Here is an 18,820-nt window from a genome sequence, read left to right on the forward strand (position 1 = left end):
TCTCTCTCTTTCTCTTTATTCTTTCCGTGGGTGGCGTCCACTGTCTGTCCGGTTATTCGAGTACAGTCACGCGAGTGCGAGCGAGCGAGAAGCCATGTATTTACGGTATACGATGTGAGTGTAAATATTATCCGCAATAGGTCTTAAGTTTAGCAAATGCGATGCAGGTACACGATATGATATCGCGACAAGTTCCTAAATAAATTATGAAATCAAGCAAAGTCGATCAATCTTCTTCTTACCCCTCAAGTATCACTCCCTGCTCCGACAATCCACTAATGCTAACGATATTAAGCAAAATAAAGTCAAGCCTTTCATTTTTGTATATTAATTATTTATTTAATAAGATCGATAAGTCTTGAAATGACGAATCTACATTACTCTGATAACATTACATAAATCTGGATATTTTATTTAAATAGAAAATAAACAATTATTTTCGTAAACTAAAATTTTAAAAAGATATATATTTTTTATTTGAAAAATACTTTATAACAGTATAGATATATTAGTATCAAATAAATATTTTTTCATTCCTTAAATATTTTTTCTCTCAGTGTGTCGGCTGATTGAATGCAGCGACACTTTTTCTCAATCAGTTTTGCAATGTCTCCATATCCAATAGAAAAGCATAGCTCTTGAAAATTATTAAGAGCTCTCCTATAGGATACGAAAAGAAATGCTGCTATCTCTAATCGGCAGACAGTACATAAAATTCAGCAACGAAGCTTCTTATTATTTCGCTCGGAACAGCCGACTCGAGTGAAAAACGACTTGAAAATGGCTCGTCTCTTCGTTAAATCAATCCGTCCTGCCGAATAACCCCGATGGAAATGCGAGATAAATTCGCGAATCCGAAAAATATCACATTTTATTACTTTGTATTTCCAACGATAAACGCCCGGACCCGCCTGGTACCCGGCCTCGCGTGTGCGAGGGAGCCGGGTCTCATGTTATTTGCATGATGGCCGCTGATTGGTATATGGCTTGTAAATGAGAGGCTTCATCCCCGACGCGGGTAACCACCCCCGCACGGGCCTGGCCGGCGCGGCGCGCTCGGCAGAGAGCCGAAACGGCATGTCACGAAAGGTACTCGAAGGAGCGGCGGGCGTAAGTCCCGGTTCGGGGTGCGCCATCAGTATTTATGACATGCTAATCCCCAGTTACGAATTCCACGACATTCTGCCGGGATGGATCCAGCAGCGGTGACGGCGGCGGCAACGACGACGACGATGACGACGGCGATGGCGACGACGGCGGCGGCGGAGAGTCGCTCGTTCGGAAAACGTCAGCGAAACGGCGCAAGGAGGAGGCAAAGTCGTATTTGACGAACGCGGATCGATGTCACTCGCCGCGTTCCTGCCATTTCCTTTTTCCGAGACAAGCGGAACGAACTATCGCGCGAGAATCGAGGACACCGGGTGTTTTGACGAAACGGTCAGTAAGAAGTGAAGATCACGAATGCGAAACGTCATGAGGGGGAATCAGAATACGCGCGGAACAGCCCAGACTAAAATGCAGAACGGTCACTCGCGGGAACACCTGATTTCGCGCGGATCACCTACACTTCCGCAATTAAGCGACGCGATAAAATCGCTGAAGGAGGAATCTCACGTATCAAAAAGAAAATGTTTAGTGTTTGTCACTATAATAGTGATATATAGTAATGGAAAATTATAATCAGGAGAACCATTTCTAGCAAGTATTACTATAGTGTTAGTGCACTGAGAGAAAAGAAATGGTCGGTCTAACTAAAATTATAGTTACTTTTCGCCTGAATCATAATTTTTATATAACAAAATGACAATAATAATATACATGTAAAAATATTATCACTAACATCATAGTAGAATTTAATCAAACAATGATGTTCTTTAACATAATCAAAAGTAATTATTTCTATATGTGATTACAGTTATAAATACCAAACATTCTTTCCAAATATAATAATAACCATTTATAAGAACATTTTTCCAAATGTAGTAATTTACAAATGTAGTACCTTACATGTATATTGTTACTACTGAACTTATATGTATATTGCTACTAGTGAAATCAACTATTTCTTCTCTCAGTGCGCGTAGTCGTTTTCGATCTAATTTCGGTGGTGCTTACGGTACTTTTCATTCGCAAGTCGAGCGGATTCTACCGAACGTCTTCGAATTCGATCGCCAAACATGATTAAGATCGCACCGCGGATACTCGTCTTCTCGCTTATACTCGTGCGTTTCCTCTGCAATCTCCGTCATCGCGCTGCAGATTCGTCAGTCGATTCCATCGCTCTTATTACTGATTCGATTGCCAAACTGCTCCGTCTAGCGAATCCACCCGCCAGTCGTGCCATGCCGATTTTTCGTCCTCATCTTTCACTCGTGAAAAATCCGCGGCGAGAGCAACTCGAGCGAGTTTTACCCAGCGTGATTATTTGCGAGGAAAAATCCGGGATTGCCCGGACCGGGCAGGACGATCTCGAGAACGTTCTGGCATGGCGCCATATCTCCGTTTACGCCACGCCGAGCCGTGGCGGAAAAAGGAAATGGCCGTAAAGCTTTTTCGAGGAATGTGCCACCGCCGACGCCGCCGACGCCGACCCGTTATACCGCGCCGCGAGACGAAGTTATCGTGACGCTCTCGAGAATTAGCATAACGACCAATCCCGCTTCACGTTCTCCGCGTGTTCCCGGGCCATGCGCGGATTTATTCGCGAGCGTGTCATTCGCGATCTATCACGGTCAACAACTTGGCGAAAAAACGTATTATCCCGTAAAAATGTATTAAAACAAAAATGTTTGATATTTATAACCACATAGAAAAATAATTGTTATAAATATAAATTATAGTAAAAAAAAATCATTTTTCTTATTAAATTTCACTATAAGGTTAGTGATGATAACCTTATACGTAACCTTACTATCATTTTCACGTATTAGAAAAAATATGGCTGGAGCCAAAAGTAACTATAATTTTAATTAGATCAACCATTTTTTCTTCTAGTGTACATCCAATCCGGTTCTGAGAGTATCGAAAATGCAAAGAAAGAAATGTCTTTACTGATTTTTCGCGATTATTCAGTGATTCCGCGATGAGCAGATTCGAGGAAGCTTCTATATTCGATGCCAAAAGTCATTCAAGTTTTATCCCGCGATCTATTACTCTTCTGTGAGATAAAACACCCATTTATTAATCATCATTAACCAATGACGCATAGAAAAAAAATTCTTGTTTGGAAAATATCTTTTGACATGTTAATCTTCAAATGTGATTACACGTTACGAGGATAACTTACAAGAATATATTTCATATGTTCTTTTTCAACAAAGGAAAATCTGTTCTTATTATTCAAAAATAATTTTTATTAAAAGAAAGTACATAAACTATTTGGTGAGAATATGATGCTTTTAAATGTAAGAAGAAAATACTATTATTATCAAAATAACTATATTATATCTTTTATGAAACTGTTATAATATTCAAATAAATTTACAACACTGTTGAAATTCAAGACAAAATTCTTCTCACAAAATTATATATCGTCGCTCATATATGAAACAATTATTGTTAATTTAAATATGTTGGTTTTAAATGGATACTAATGTTTTTTCTGTGCACTCTAGAAAGCCTTTTCTTGCGACCAATGGCAGTTATCCATAATTTTAGTTAGAAGTCCTTTTTGGAATCATTTAGTGTAAATAAGAATTTCAACTGTAGTGCTTGTCGCATGAAAAATCACGTTTTTTTCCTAAAGCGTCAATATCAATAATTTTGAATGTTTTATCCTATCACGTTTTTGTGTTTGCAATGTTACTTATCGATGTTACAAGGTCGAGCCTAACGAGATTTAGCACGAAGCAAAGTTAGAAAAACTACTTGATATTATAAATACTACACTTAAGACACCATGTCATTCTTGAGTATCCGAATTTCCGAATCCCACCGCTTCGAAGACCGAGGCATACGGATCTCAGTGTGGAATCATATCGCCTGATCTCACCCTGAGACTCACCGGGCGTTCATTCGACGGACGTTATACCTCGGTTAGCTGATTTCGCTCGTCCTCATCGAGAGGAGGAAGCCGAGAGTCGTCGCCGTTGCGGGAGAGGATTGCGAAGATAGCGGGCAAGTGGAGAGGGGTGGAGGGCAGGCAGTAGGACGTGGCGGCGACGAGGGTGGGGCACTCATGTTTATATGCATTGTATTGCTAAAACCCTTTTAACCGAATTACATTTAGCGATTCTAGTGCCGCTTCTGTGTCTACGTAACTTCTCCCCTTCTCCCTCCTACGAACTTCTCTCTATCTCTCTCTTTCTCTTTCGTTCACGTCCTCCATCCCGCACCCTTGCGATCTCCGTCTCTCTTTCTCTCGCTTCGAGGTACGGCGCGTGTCTACGTATGCGAAGAGCTACTCCATCCGCCTTCGGAAGATCGTACCATACGATGGTGGTAAGCTGATGGCGAGGGTGATGGGGGAGGGAGTTCGGGTGGTGGAAAGAGGACGCGGAGAGAGAGAGAGAAAGAGAGAGAGAATGAGAGCGAGAGGGAGAGAGAGGGTGAGAGAGAGAGAACGAGCAACGCGATGGGGCTGGATTCCAAGAGTCGGGAACGGCATCCCTGAATCCCTGATTCTCTTGGTAAACAAGTGCTTGGGTGATTCACTGCTTGTTCACTCCTATCGGCCGTCGTTTGTTTCTAGACGCCATTGCGTTCTACGATTCTACCTCGTTTTCCGGTCTAATGGATTTTGGGGGCTGTCGAGGGTTGCTTCGAGAGTCCCTCGGCGTTACCTCTTTCTCTCCCTCTCCCACTATCTCTATCCCGTTCTCCGTCGATCCTCGAGATTCGTCTAGATGCTTTTTTAGCACCTTCCTTAGCGAATACAAGCCAGAATTTTTGACGGTGTTCCGGCAATCTTTGGTAATCTCGCTAATGGAACATGACGGTAACAAAACACACACTTACGACTACATCGTGCGCATGAGAAGAGCTCATCGACCTGGTAACTCGCGCTAATTTCCATTAACGACGACAGATACGTCACGGGATATCGGGCGATTATTTCGACGCGACGCGACATTGTCAGCTTCTCGCGTCATTTGTGTGTAGACGCGAAGAAGAGACGCCGCGATGAAGTATGTAAAAGTATCTCCTCCACTCGAGAGTTCCTTCCAATTTCCCAAAAAATCAGACGAATATAAACCACATCACTATTCCCTATTCAGTGCTCTCGCGTAATGATTGAAGTCAGCTTATCCGGCGAAGGGATGAGTAGTTTAAACTTCCGATCAGTCTTTGACGTGGAAAGAGTTCACGAAAGTTTCGACTTCCGATCGCATTTTTTTACCGATTGGCGCAAATAGGAAGAGGAGGGAACCGACCACCACTACCACGACAGCGCGGGACGTTTGGGAGGTCAAGCGCCGTCGTCGCCATCTTCGACTTACGACGCCCCGCAAGAGTCACGGGAGGGTACGTCCCTGCCTTGGCTCGTGCGCATCTCGCGGCAGAGTCCGTCATTAGCGCTAACAAGGTTACCCTGGGGCTGTGGGGGTTGGCGGGAGGGAAGGGGGGCCAAGGGGGACGCCACCCTCCGACGACCTACCCTTTGCTAGCAACACACACGCGCGGACACGTGCACACGTGCGAGCGCCCGCTATACGGCCGCTTACACGTACACAATCTTGCGGCCGTAGCCTCCTTAGAACAAGGGGGGATAATAAGATCTGCGACAATCAACCCCAACGACGACGACGACGACGACGACGACGACAACGACGAAGACGACGACGCCGGCAGAGCGTCATGACGCTCTCTCGGACGAGCTTTCAGGCGACGTCCGTCACGTTACGTGCACATCTACCCTTCTCTCCTTCTCCACCTTGCCGCCTTTACCAACCCCTTTTCCCTCGCCTCGTGTCTATCCGTGATTCTATCTTCATCCCTGCGTCTACCTCTATCTATCTCGACTTCCATTTCTATCTTCATCTCCATCTTCATCCCCATCTCCGGTTCTCTCCGTCTCTCTTCATCCCTTCGCTCTTTCGCGACGTCTCCGTCTCTCTACTTCATCCCCGTTATCTTGTCCAACTCGCCCCCAACATCCCTCCCCGTCTTGAGCTTCTTGTTCTCGCCACTACGGTGTACTCCCAAGTAGGTAGGTAGGTAGGTAGGTAGGTAGGAAGCTATCTTAGTTTCCGCGACCGCCTTCCCGGCACGATTCGTCAACAATTCGTCCCGACCGTTAAGACGCGCATCGCGCGACTGCAATAGCGCCCTTTGCGGACACCGAGTGACGGCAACGTTCCCCAAGATAGCGTAATTTCGATATCACGAGAATTCCGAAAAACACCTCAACATTCTTCGACAAAAGAAAGCTCGAGGAAACAGGATGCCGAAATATCGCGAATTCATTTTGTATCGCTCTCGGATCAATGGATATTTTTATTTTGCATCGCACGTAGCCGATAATTTTATAAAAATTTATCAACATCCATGAAAATATTATTATCAAATATTATTATCAATTAAAGAACTAATGTATGATAACTAATATAGATACTAATGTATTTTGTAGAACACACCGACGCTTGACAAGAATTAATATTTAGCAATCGTGTTTACTTGCCTGCTAAATGGTTCGCATATATTTTATCGAACGAAGCTGCAGAGCTTCAAGTTGTTCGAATTAAAAGCTACTGCTGACATATATGCACAATAATCGGTAATAAATATAGAAGGTGACTTAATAATTATTGCTACCTGGAATATCTTCGAATTAAAAAACAAAGTTGACCTTCAAATCTTCCAAGTTACAAATTACAGAAACAATAATATGGTCATCCCACACATAAATCTGATTGTAACTGATTGTGCCAACCAGATTCAATAATTACAAAAGGAATCAACTACTTATGCGACAACCATTATTTAGAGCAATTGCTAAGTTACACTGGCGACATCTGGTTATTCCAACTAGAGTATATCTATAGTAAATGTCACCTCAACCGATTTCTGATTATCACAACCAAATTATGCGCGACTACGTCGATGTAGTTGATGAATCAAAGTAATAGAGTCATATCAATCATATGATCATATCAGTCATATCAATCACATTACCATCACGCAAACTAGAGTGATGCAACTATGCTACTAACAATTAACTATTTCTAGTTATGTGCACCATATCTTTTTTTACCGTGTACTCTACACTGAGAAAAAAAATGACTTATCTAATTATAATTACTTTTAGCCTCAACTATATTTCTGTAGTAAAATGGTAGTAGTAACATGTATATAAAATTTTTATTACTAATATTATAGTAGAATTGAATTAAAATGTAGTTTTCTTGAGTATAATTTATAGTAATTATTTCTCTGTGTGATTACAGTTACAAATACTAAACATTTTTATTTCAGTGTGAAAAAACATCTTATGATGGTGACATTTTTTTTCTAAACAACTTTGAAGATCTAAAGATCACCTTTGTTTTTTGCTTCGAAGATATTCTAGTTGGCAAAAGTGACTAGCCTGTGTAAAAATTATTTCTCAAAATATTGTATTCTTAATCCTCTATTGTACTCTTAACTCTTAAAGATAAATTCTTTTTAATAGGTAATTTCTTCTTCAAATTTCACAAATGTCACACTCTGTATTGTCACTTTGGCTCCTGTCATAACCGATTATTATGGTTACACACGTCAACAGATTGACTTTCAATTCTGACAACTTGAAGCATTACACCTTTATTCGATAAATAGAGTGGCAATCGTTTACCAACGCATGTGCATGTTTAAGTTGAAATCGCGACAAATCAGGTAATAAGAATGTTCCAGAGTCGGTAGTGTAAAAGATATTAGCTATTTCCGTGGGAGAGAATAGCTCACGTTGGAGACTGATCTATTATCTTTCATCATATTTATCGAAGTGCCATTCCTACTTTGTCTTCTCCACGGCGCAACTTATCCATTACATAATAGGTCGTCGTAAAGACCGGATCCATTAGGATTAATGCAATAGGTCATGCGGAATTGCTACGATCGTCGTTAGCGAGGTGAACACACCGAACAAAGTCGCCGGCATGTTGCCTTTAATGAATCCGCCGACGAAGCAAGAAAAATACCTCGTACCTCGTCGAATACATTTCCCCTTAATCCCACTCTCGCGCAGTTATGCATTATAAGAAGAATGAGTCGTAAAGAAGAAAGAAGAAATCGACTCCGGGAATCCCGGAAAGGATCTTCGGGAAAGAATCTTGGGACGATTTTCATTGCGCGACCGGCACAAAATTTCCTTCTTTACAATTCTCCCGAATAATATCGAAATGACTGCTCGCTGCCTGATTCCTGCCATAAGTCCGAAGAAGATAACGTTCGATACGAGAGAGAGCGACGAAGCAAACCTCTCGCACGATATATCGGCGGGCAAAAGAGCCTAAGCCGAGATGCGGCGGTTCGGCAAACACGACGAAGACTCATAGATCAGTCGCTGATCCGTGCTGCCGAGCTGTTCTTATCTCGCAGGACGGACCGCAACGTGGAGCACGCTGACCGGCGAGCATGGATTGTGTTGGTCGAGTCGATTGTGTGTAAGTGCCTCTCGGAAGGAGAGGAGAGGCTGCGAACGGGGCGAGGAGGTGACGGGCGAGCCGGTGGCGCGAGGAGATCGAGAAGGCAGGGGGAGGCGATGCGATGGAGTGAGGGACTCGAGGGGTTGCGGGAGGCTGGAAGGAGCTAACCGCATCGTAATCAACGTAAAATGGCGTCGGGAACAGGGAACGGAGAACGGAGGAGCCTCCTGAGGTCGTGCCGCCATTGTTGATCACCCTCACCCTCGTATAATACGTGCTATACGGTTCGCCCAGGGATGCACCCTCCGCGGGCACCGCTCTTCGACGTTCTTACACCGCCCGATAGAACTTTCTACCGCGACGCAGATGGATACGAGAAACGTTTTACGATCGTGTAGGAGCACGAGATTTCGGCACATAATTCAGGACTTCGATGACGCAATGAAACATGTCACCGTGCAACAAGACAAAAGGATGGATGGATGCATAGATTAGTTCATCATGTGCTCGGGGAAAAATTCCCTTCAAGCGCAGAAAAGAACAAAATTAATATATAACACAACTATAAGGCGAAAAGAAAGTGGAGCAGTTTTATGCACATACTGACGTCAAAATTATCCGACAACCTCACTTGAAATCTATTAAAGCATTTGCCTCATATAAGTACAGAAAATGGAACAAAGAATATAGAATACAATTACAGAAATATAGACTTTGCAGAAAAGACGAAAAGAAGACACGTGCTGATATCAAAATTCTCTAACAACTTTACTTCAAATCTATTAAAGCAACCTAAATTTCTCAAGGCTGCTGGCAAATTGGCACAAATTGTAGCGAACATAAAAAAGAAGAGAAAAAAAGAGAAGTGGAATCGCATAAAATTTCGCGATGCTATCGCGATTCGACCTAGCCTCGTCTTCGTGTTCAAACAGCCGCGAGAGAGAATTAGCGAGCGGTGCGAGTCGCGAGTAAAAATGAGCAAAAGAAATGGAATCCTTGCGCGATCTTGAGCCGGCTCAGCCGTGCATAATTATTTCGGTAGGACGCAACATTTTCCCAACTTTGTTTCTCGCAGCGTCATAAAAAGCGCCACAATATAGTAGCCGGATTTTGCATTAAGTATTTGCGCAAACCCCTTTTTATTGCTCGCGATGAGGAAAACGAACGACTCGCGCCGTTCTATTCCCTTCCGTTTCCGCGCGACGCTTCACTTTTGTATTTTACGATAAATCCACGGTTCGCGCTCCGGAGGAAGCGCGCCTCGCCGTCCGAAGTTGGATTCGACCCTGCGGGATGCTCGGCAAGTCGTAATAAATTACATAGAAGTGGAGCCGTGAGCGGAGATTACTGGCCCGGTTTCTCCCACCAGCCGACGGCTCCTATTTCACCACCAACCACTCCCCTTTTCACCACCGCCTGCACGATGGCGATGGCTGTTTCACTTAAGCCCCGTTGCCTGCCTGCCTGCCGTTGCAATTTTGACGGGCGCACGCCAAATGCGACGCTAATGAAATCGGCTCGCGATTCGCGCTGCGGATCCAACGGCACGGAAACCGCTGCCGCATTTTACGTTCAGGCACGTTTCAATCGTGCTGTATGATCTCATTTGCAGCTTCGTGTGCTGCGGACGTTATTTAATCTTTCATCCAGCGACGAGATACACTCTCGTATAAGAAGGATACGAGTGGCCATAAGACCCATATTAATTACCCATATTAGTTATTACTTGAAACTCGTCTCTCAAGTGAGATACACAAATTTGAATTCAGAGTTAGAGTTTTTCAGTTACATCGCGATTATACAGATGTAAACATCGCATGTGGCACAATTTAACTGAAAAATTTTGAAAGATCTAACTTTGAAAGATCTGACTGAGATCTTACGTGAGATGAATTTCAGCTGACGAGTTAATGCAAGCCCAAATGTAGCAACTGCTTGACTCATAAATTCTAATATTCTAATTTCTAATATTCTATTTGTCTATTCGAGGTCCGTAATTTCTCGAAGTCTCTCGCAAAAGCTCTCATAAATTTTTTTGATATACGAAATTATGCATAAATTGCTTTTGTAGAAAATAATATTTATTTTTGCGTGACGTATCTTGTGAGACACTTATCAGATACGTCAGCTGACATCACACTCACAACTTAACACTTTTTTCATCAGTTTTCAAAGAAATCGTTAAAAAATGCTTGATTGATCAAATATGAAACATTGCACCTTTGGCCACTCGTAATGCATCTATATTTAAATGTACGTCTAATATAACCTTTAACCTCAGGAAGATACGAGAACGGATTCGTTTGCTCAGAGACATTTTCGAGGTCGACGCGACGAGAGCGTCGAATTAACAATCATCTCTCGTGATTTCGAATCCGTCCGCAGCGAGCATCGCCAACAAAGTCGGGGTAATTCGGATTGGCTGCGCGACGGATCGCATAAAAATTCAGGGAAGTACCCTCTGAACGGTTCATTTCACTCGGGCTGATCGTGTTCGACTCAGCCTCGAGGGCAACATACATTATGGCGTGCTGACTGCCTACCATCTTCTCCAATAACGCAATTTAATCCCGAGAATGATGTAAGGAGCGCTTTGCACCCGTTTCATATCTGGAATGCGACATCTTTTCTCTCTCTCTCTCTCTCTCTCTCTCTCTCTCTCTCTCTCTCTCTCTCTCTACTTCCTCATCTCCTCGAAGTTGCGCAAGCTAGTGAGATTTAAGCGCATTTTCTAATTCACGAAGCTACAATACTCTGCTCTTAACAATCGTATCGGAGAAGCTTACGAGATTATTGGAGCATGAACCGATCTGGATAAAGTTCTTGTTAAGAGAAAAGAATTCACGGATATTCTAGCTCGCTTCTTTTCTTTTGGATAATTTAGCATTATTTTGTATTGTTTTTTTGCGCAATTTTATGAGCAATTTTTCGCAACTTTTGTATCTTCGAAATCTGATACTTAAATATTTTTTGCATTTGTACAAATTTATATGAACTATATTTTTTTTTATGTATAGAACGCATACAAACGAATAGCCTTATAGACTTACAAGTTGCTTTCTAATATTTGAGAGTTCTGATATTACATATTTTAATTAAAAAATGTAGATTGTAAGTTATCATGAATCGGAAAATATCAATCATTCTGAAATTGTAGGAACGCTCGTTATAAAGCAGTAACAGAAAGATTATCCACGATACTTCTACCTTACCGGTCGAACACAGGAAGGTTTTCATCTCTATCTCATAACCTATCAGTATAGTTATCAGCGCTCAATAAATTATCTTTAGCAGCACAATGATATCAATGATAACTTTTCACCAATGCACTAAAGATAAACCATCTGTCGTGATACTAATGATACTGCGATACATTTGCTGACGGTAACATTGCCAACTACTAGTCTTCTACCGACTACTAATCTACTATCGACTACTGATTTGATAACTGTTATTGAAACATTTTATGAAATTTACAGTTTTGGCAAATATAATGCAAAATCTTTTCTTTAAAATTTGTATATTAAAAAAATAAGTATAATTTTATTTTATTAATTGCTTCAAGAAAAGAGGTAGAAAGTTTGTTTCTCACAAACCCAGAGGATTAAAATATTTTGTAATAATAGAAAAAAGCTTATATACGATTTCAATATCGATTATATCGATTTCAACTTGATTAACGGCAATAATGCATCCAACAATTTCAGAAGATATAAAGTATTTTCTCCGACATCGACAAAATGCTATTAAAAGCTCACAATTATAATTATGTTTCTGTATATTGAAAAAATACTTGGAAATTTATTTGCGGAATATAAAGTTTATTCAAAGAAATAACTTTTATCTCACAGAAATTAACTTTATATTCCGCAAATAAACTAAATATTTTTGCTCAATGTAACTATATCAAATGGGATCAGCGAAATCACATAACGAATACGTCGGCATTAATCGATTGAAATTTTCGTGGACTAAAATTATCGGCAAATTAATATACAAAATTAATCAATCGTCATATAGAAAATTGTCAATTGATGAAATTAATTATTAATCAAACTTTGATGTAAACTTTGATGATCATATACTGAGCCATGACAAATTTATCAATCGATTAAATTATTCTTGATTACACATATATGACAATTGATTAATTTTTATTATTGATTTGCCGATTACTTGCAAAAAAAATTGTAACTGTAAAGGAAACAAGAGTCTCTAAAAGAGACCGTGCAATACACGGGTGTTGCAGTGTAATATATATAACTAAATATTAATGTTAATACGCAGCCTCGATGAAATGAGAGAAATATATCTATTAGCATACTCAACTTAATATAATCATCTTAACATGACCAAATGATTATATTCAGCTGAGAATGCTAATACATTCCTCATACATTCCTCTCACTTCATCGAGGATGAATACTAACTTAACTTAATGTTAGGTACATTGCAGTATAGTATTGGCTCTTAGAAGCCCTTCATTTTTTTCGGTAAAGTTCAACTCTGTACGGAAAGAAAGATTTGGTTGAATTAACCAAATATCTGGTCGAATATGAACGATCCAGAAATTCCGATTGAAGTAACCCGAATTATGTTTAAGTTAACCAAAAATCTTGTTAATTTAAATAGAATTCGGGTTACTTCAATCGGAATTTCTGGATCGTTCATATTCGACCAGATATTTGGTTAATTCAACCAAACCTTTTTTTCCGTGTGCAGTTCACGGCCACAATCATATTTCCAGCTGATATTTTGCCGGTGCACCGATGAGGTACTGTAAGAGTCGTTCTACATTAGTTACAAAGCTCAAGATCGCAAGAAAATTGACCAATCACAGTCAATTCTTCTTTGGTCGCAAGAAGAACGATCGATTGTGATTGGTAAATTTTCTTACAATCTTGCGATTTGCAACTAATGTAGAACCGGCCTAAAAGACTGTCGGTCTTACGAGCTTTAGCGACCCCGAAAAATCTCACCGTGCGTTAGCGCCCTCTCAGTAACAGCGTGGCCAGAACATGAAACATTAGCTCGAAATGAGCGTAGATGGTAACAGATATGGAATAGTTAAGAAAGTTATCAACCGATGCAATGAAATACGTATAAGAGTATAAGAAACAGATCGAGTGTCGACTAATAAATATTTAATGCTATATGTGTGTGTGTGTGTGTGTGTACATATATACACACAGCACACACAACTTTTATGTATGAGGAAAACGTTTATTAATTAGCACTCGGTCTATTTTCGGTACGTCTACGTGATTTTATCAGATATAGAAATGTACGGGGATTTTAAATAAAGTAAATAATTATTGATATAAACTTAAGAAAATTCCTATGTATCTTGATATTAAATAAAACAACGGTACTTTTCGTAACGCAAATAACGCAAACAAATGTGCTTTAATTAAATAATAAAGGGGGAGGAGATTAAGAATTATTAATAAATCATAATTTTTATTATAGGATACAAGGTCGGTTAGTCAATAGCAATCCGGGAAAAAAAAAGTTCAGATAAAAGTCATATGGATTTTGTGAAGGTCTGATCAGCTTAGACAAACGATTTTAGTCGTTAGAATCCGCAAAAAAAATCGTCGATCGCATAAGGACTTTGTCGATTTCTTATCTTTCTTTTTCAGAGAAAATATATCTTTGCAAACGCGAAAATTACTTTAAAAAAATGTAAGAAGGTATCCCAGAATGTGCTTTAGATGCTAACACTATATAACCTACGTAACCTAAATAACCTAAATAATCTGTAGTAACATGACTAACTTTTGTCCCATGCCCAAGAATCCGAATTTCCTATAACGCTAAGTTGGTTCTAACGTTGTGAACGCGACTTTGTACTATTGGAAAATTATTTTCAAGATTCTGGGCGAGTTACTGAAGGAGTAGAGTGACATAAACGCACATTGTCATTCAAGAGACGATGCAGGGCGAAATTCGCACACTTCGCATCATTTTCAAAAAATACACCTTTGCAAACGCGAAAATTTCTTTATGAAATTTTAAAAAATTATCCCAGACTTAACTAACTCGGCTTAATAAATTAAAGAAAACTCAAAACACTTCGGTTCGAAATAGGCTTAATAATTTAGCGGAAACACAAAACACATCGGTTCGAATCTCGGCTTAATAACTTAGCGGAGTCTCGAAACACTCGGATCCGATTCTCGGCTTAATAATTTAGCGGAAAATCGAAACATTTCGGTTCAAATCTCGGCTTAATAATTTAATTTGTTGCCTTTAATTTATCGAAATTTAATTTGTCGTCTTATCAACAACAAACGCATATGCATAAGAAAATATCTCTGAAGAGATAATATGTCGTATATAATACGACATAATAAGTTATAAATTATAATAATCAAATAGTATATATACAGCATACATAAGGTATATATAAAACATATATAGAGCATAAAAAATATATATAACATATAAAGAGCATATAAATATGACATGTTGAAATATATCAGTTTAATATATCATCAAGAAATAATCCTACGAGAAGGAAGTCTGCCGAATCGAAATTTCAATTGACTGTTGTTATGCAAGAATGATCCAATTCAAAAAATTATAAGTTTTTATCAACAGATACTCCATTCACATCTTTTTACACAAAACGAGAAAAATCCAGCCTTATAGACGCTTGAAATAAATTAAGAAACAGTTTTTTTATTTTTTAGCAGTCGCATCTTTTTTGCACATTTTTCTAAGGATTGAGCTAGTCAGTAAAGAAATGGAAATGCTTGACTCGCTGAACTATTGCGAAAACCTCAGAGCTAAATTCTTTGGTTCGATCATTCTTACGTAACTCCGGCGAATTGCAAATTCAAATTCTTACTTTACTTCCCGTCGGACCCAATGCGATTTACGTCTACGTGCATGCAATCTACGTAAAGTGATGCTTTGTATCTACTATATGAGCATCTAAATTGAGCGCTCACCATTGCGCGTCGTCCCACGGTGTCCAGGGTCCACCTGCCTTCCTGTCGCTGCATCTGACACTGCAATGGTCCTCGCGTCCCACGTCGCCTGTAATTCACTCCCGACCGCGACAATCTAACGGAGGTTTTACGAAAAATCCCGTCTTTCTTGGGGATACATTCCGAGTTACGAATTACGTAAGAAATATCGCAAACTGCGTCTTCGAGGAAATGTCGGCCTTTTGGATAAACGACGAGTATGTGCAACGAATTCTGCAACTGTCTTATCGAGTTGTAATGTATCGCTTTGATACACGCGCGACGTGAAGCGCTTACGAAGAAAACAGGATCCGCGAGCAAAGGGAACACGCGACGCGAATCGAAGGCCAATCTCGCGAAATCTTTCGACGCGTGAGCGAAGTAATCTATGCGAGATTCTCACGTACAACACGGAATATCCCTAATGTAACGTTTCGATAGTGCAGCATAATAGGCTGCAATACAGTTCCACATTTTTGTGGATAACAGCTCCACAATACTTTTGCGAAGACAAATCCGCAATATTTTTGCGGATAACAGCTCCACAATATTTTTGCGAAGACAACCCCGCAATGCTTTTACGGATAACAGCTCCGCAGTATTTCTGTGAAGTTCGCTCTCGACTCTTCCGTAAATACGAACCGGTTAAATTCGAAAATCTATCAAAACATAATTGCAAACGCGTGCGTGAATGAAAAACCGAGAATTATGAAAAATGCAACGATAGAGATAAAGATTCTATTCAAAATTCACGCGAAAAAAAAATATTACCGCGTGAGGCGCCTGTTTTGTTCGATGGAACTCGTCGCGCGCCGCGTAAATAAACAACTGCTCACATACAATTTGTATACATCGCGTTTTTCGCGAGGGATCAACGCTCGCTAGTATTATCTATTGTTACGCGTTAAGAAATTCTAAGTGAAAAATTGAAACCTAAAAATTTTCCGACGATCGTAAAATTAATTTCGCGAGCAGTTTAAGTAATCACATAAGATCGCTTCGCACAGACGCCGCACGATATTAAATTTTATTTAATAACAAACTCTGTACTTTACAAAATGCAATCGCGACACAAACTCACGCGAGAGAGAAAACTGAGAAAATTAACGGCGGAAGATCAATCGAGGCGAATGATGTGATTGCACATTTCCTGTGGCGCAATCTCTACGCGTTGGCGCACTGATCGAGATACCTGGAAGATCGCACTCAATAAAACTGAATAATTTTACAAAATTTTGAATTCAAAACGTATACTCGATATGTTAATGGCATCTGCCAGACAGTGTTAAGGTTTAATTAATCAAAATTTTCTTCAACAAAAATCATTGATCAATCAATAATCTATGTTAGTTAAACAATTAATATATATATATATATATATATATATATATATATATATTGCGAGAAAAATACTTGAAAATTTTCCAAATTTATAAAAACGTATTATTACTAATATTATTATTTATAAAAGCGATCTTTCAGTTGTTTCGAACAATGTGCTTTATTGGACGGCACATACACACACTACACCACAGCAAAGTAAATCGCATTGATTCATAAACATGCATTACATGGAAAAACTTTTAGTCTTTCTATTACCATATTTTTTTTCTTATTTGACTTACCGACCCGCCGATCAGGGCAGCCACGTTCTACTATCGTTTCTGGAACAGAAAAATGTTTCGCCGATTAGATTCGCGCATTAATGTTGGTTTGAGTGAAGAGGTTTGCAATATTTAAAAAAAATAAGCACGCAATATTTTTCACGCTGAGAAAATGTTTTGGAATGCATTCCCACTTAGAATATTCCAAATTTTCCTTTTTCTCGACGTTTCAAACAAATCTCTTAATTAAAACAAATCAGTATTTTTCAAGTAGTGATATTACTCAGGAAAAAATTTTTCCCACGTGTAAGTACGATTTAACACGATCTTTGACTCGATTTAAGTTATATTGATTTCGAGCAAGAGAATTATCAATCTTATTGGATTTATAATTATAAATATTAATTAGGGAAGTTAACCTTCGAGCTAACCCCGCTTGGCCCGAGCCAGATCCTCCGGCGCAGCAGCTCTTAAGAGTTGGCTGGTCGTTTGCTTCGTCTCTGTAACAGAAAGCACATTTAATTTAATATTACACACGATAATGGAGACATTAAGGAACTTGAGAATTTCCCAAACAAGAGAATTTCCAGTTTTATTGGATTTCTAATTACGAATTTAAATCAGTGAAACTCACCTTCGCGCCAACTCTGCCAGGCCCGAACCGGATCCTCCGGTGTGGCATCCCCTTAGAATCAAGTGCTCGTCTCTGCAACAACAAAAATTTAATTTAGTATTAATTAGTTATATGACAATGGAGGCATTAAGGTATTCGATTCGAAACAAGAAAATGTTCAGTTTTGACAGATTTCTAATAACGAATACAAATCAATGAAGCTTACCTTCGAGCCGACTCAGCCAGGCCCAAGCCGAATCCTCCGGCGCGGAGGATCCCCCAGACATCGCATCCCCTAGAGCCGTGTGACTGCGTCTTTTCTATTAGATCTCTGTGATAGAAATATAATTTAATTTAGTATCAATTAGTAATTTAATAAATTAATATCAAATAGTTACACACGACAGCAAGACGGTGAAAAAAATTTTAGTAACGGCACGTTCAAGTTCTTTTCCAATGCGCAATAAAAAATAATTAAACAATAGCCGAATAAAGAAGTAATAATACCCGATTAACTAAAAAATTATGATAATAATGTCTGATCGACAACCGTATAATAATGTCCAATAGTATCAATTAATTACATACGACAGCAAGACAAGATAAGAAAATCGTAACGGCATGCTTGAGTTGTTTCCCAATACGTAATAAAAATAATAGTTAAGTGACAACCGAATAAAGAATAATAATACTCGAATAATAAATGGATGATGATAATATTTGATCGGCATTGAAGAACTCGATCGCGACGTTTTTTTATCTAACAAATGAAAAACTAAATGAAACGCAGTAACTAAATTACCCGCTGCGGTGAAGCCCACAACACCTGCTCGCGTGATAAGTACGCGTTTCAATTCGTATTAATTATTTCCTGAATTGTGACGAAGTCAAAATACGGTATTAAAAGTCGGCGCGAAATAATTTAAAAAATAACGCGTCAGCTCCAGCGATGTACTCGCCTCGGCGGCTGATAGCGTTATGACGTGCTCGCGCACGCGTGTCTACATGACCCGGCCGCTCCCCCCCCCCCCCCCCCAAGCGCCGCTCAGTCAGCAGCCCAAGGGC

At 39.8% G+C, this 18,820-nt stretch overlaps 1 protein-coding gene across 2 annotated transcripts in view; it reads right to left on the reverse strand.

The window, feature by feature from the left end:
- Positions 1 to 17,009: 17,009 nt before the first annotated feature.
- The window catches only part of LOC116852236, a 58,538-nt gene continuing 56,727 nt past the window's right edge, over positions 17,010 to 18,820 (reverse strand). For both annotated transcript variants that reach the window (XM_032832369.1, XM_032832368.1), the window contains 4 exons: positions 17,982 to 18,086; positions 17,777 to 17,848; positions 17,562 to 17,642; positions 17,010 to 17,202 (listed from right to left, as the gene is read on the reverse strand). In XM_032832369.1, coding sequence (XP_032688260.1) covers positions 17,175 to 17,202; positions 17,562 to 17,642; positions 17,777 to 17,848; positions 17,982 to 18,086 — 286 coding nt within the window. In that variant the 3' untranslated portion in view covers positions 17,010 to 17,174. The remainder of the gene's footprint in view (positions 17,203 to 17,561; positions 17,643 to 17,776; positions 17,849 to 17,981; positions 18,087 to 18,820) is intronic.

Source organism: Odontomachus brunneus, unplaced genomic scaffold, assembly GCF_010583005.1.
Source record: "Odontomachus brunneus isolate Ranch 3 - 2012 unplaced genomic scaffold, Obru_v1 Obru_scaffold_208, whole genome shotgun sequence".
Classification (NCBI taxonomy): Eukaryota; Metazoa; Arthropoda; class Insecta; order Hymenoptera; family Formicidae; genus Odontomachus; species Odontomachus brunneus.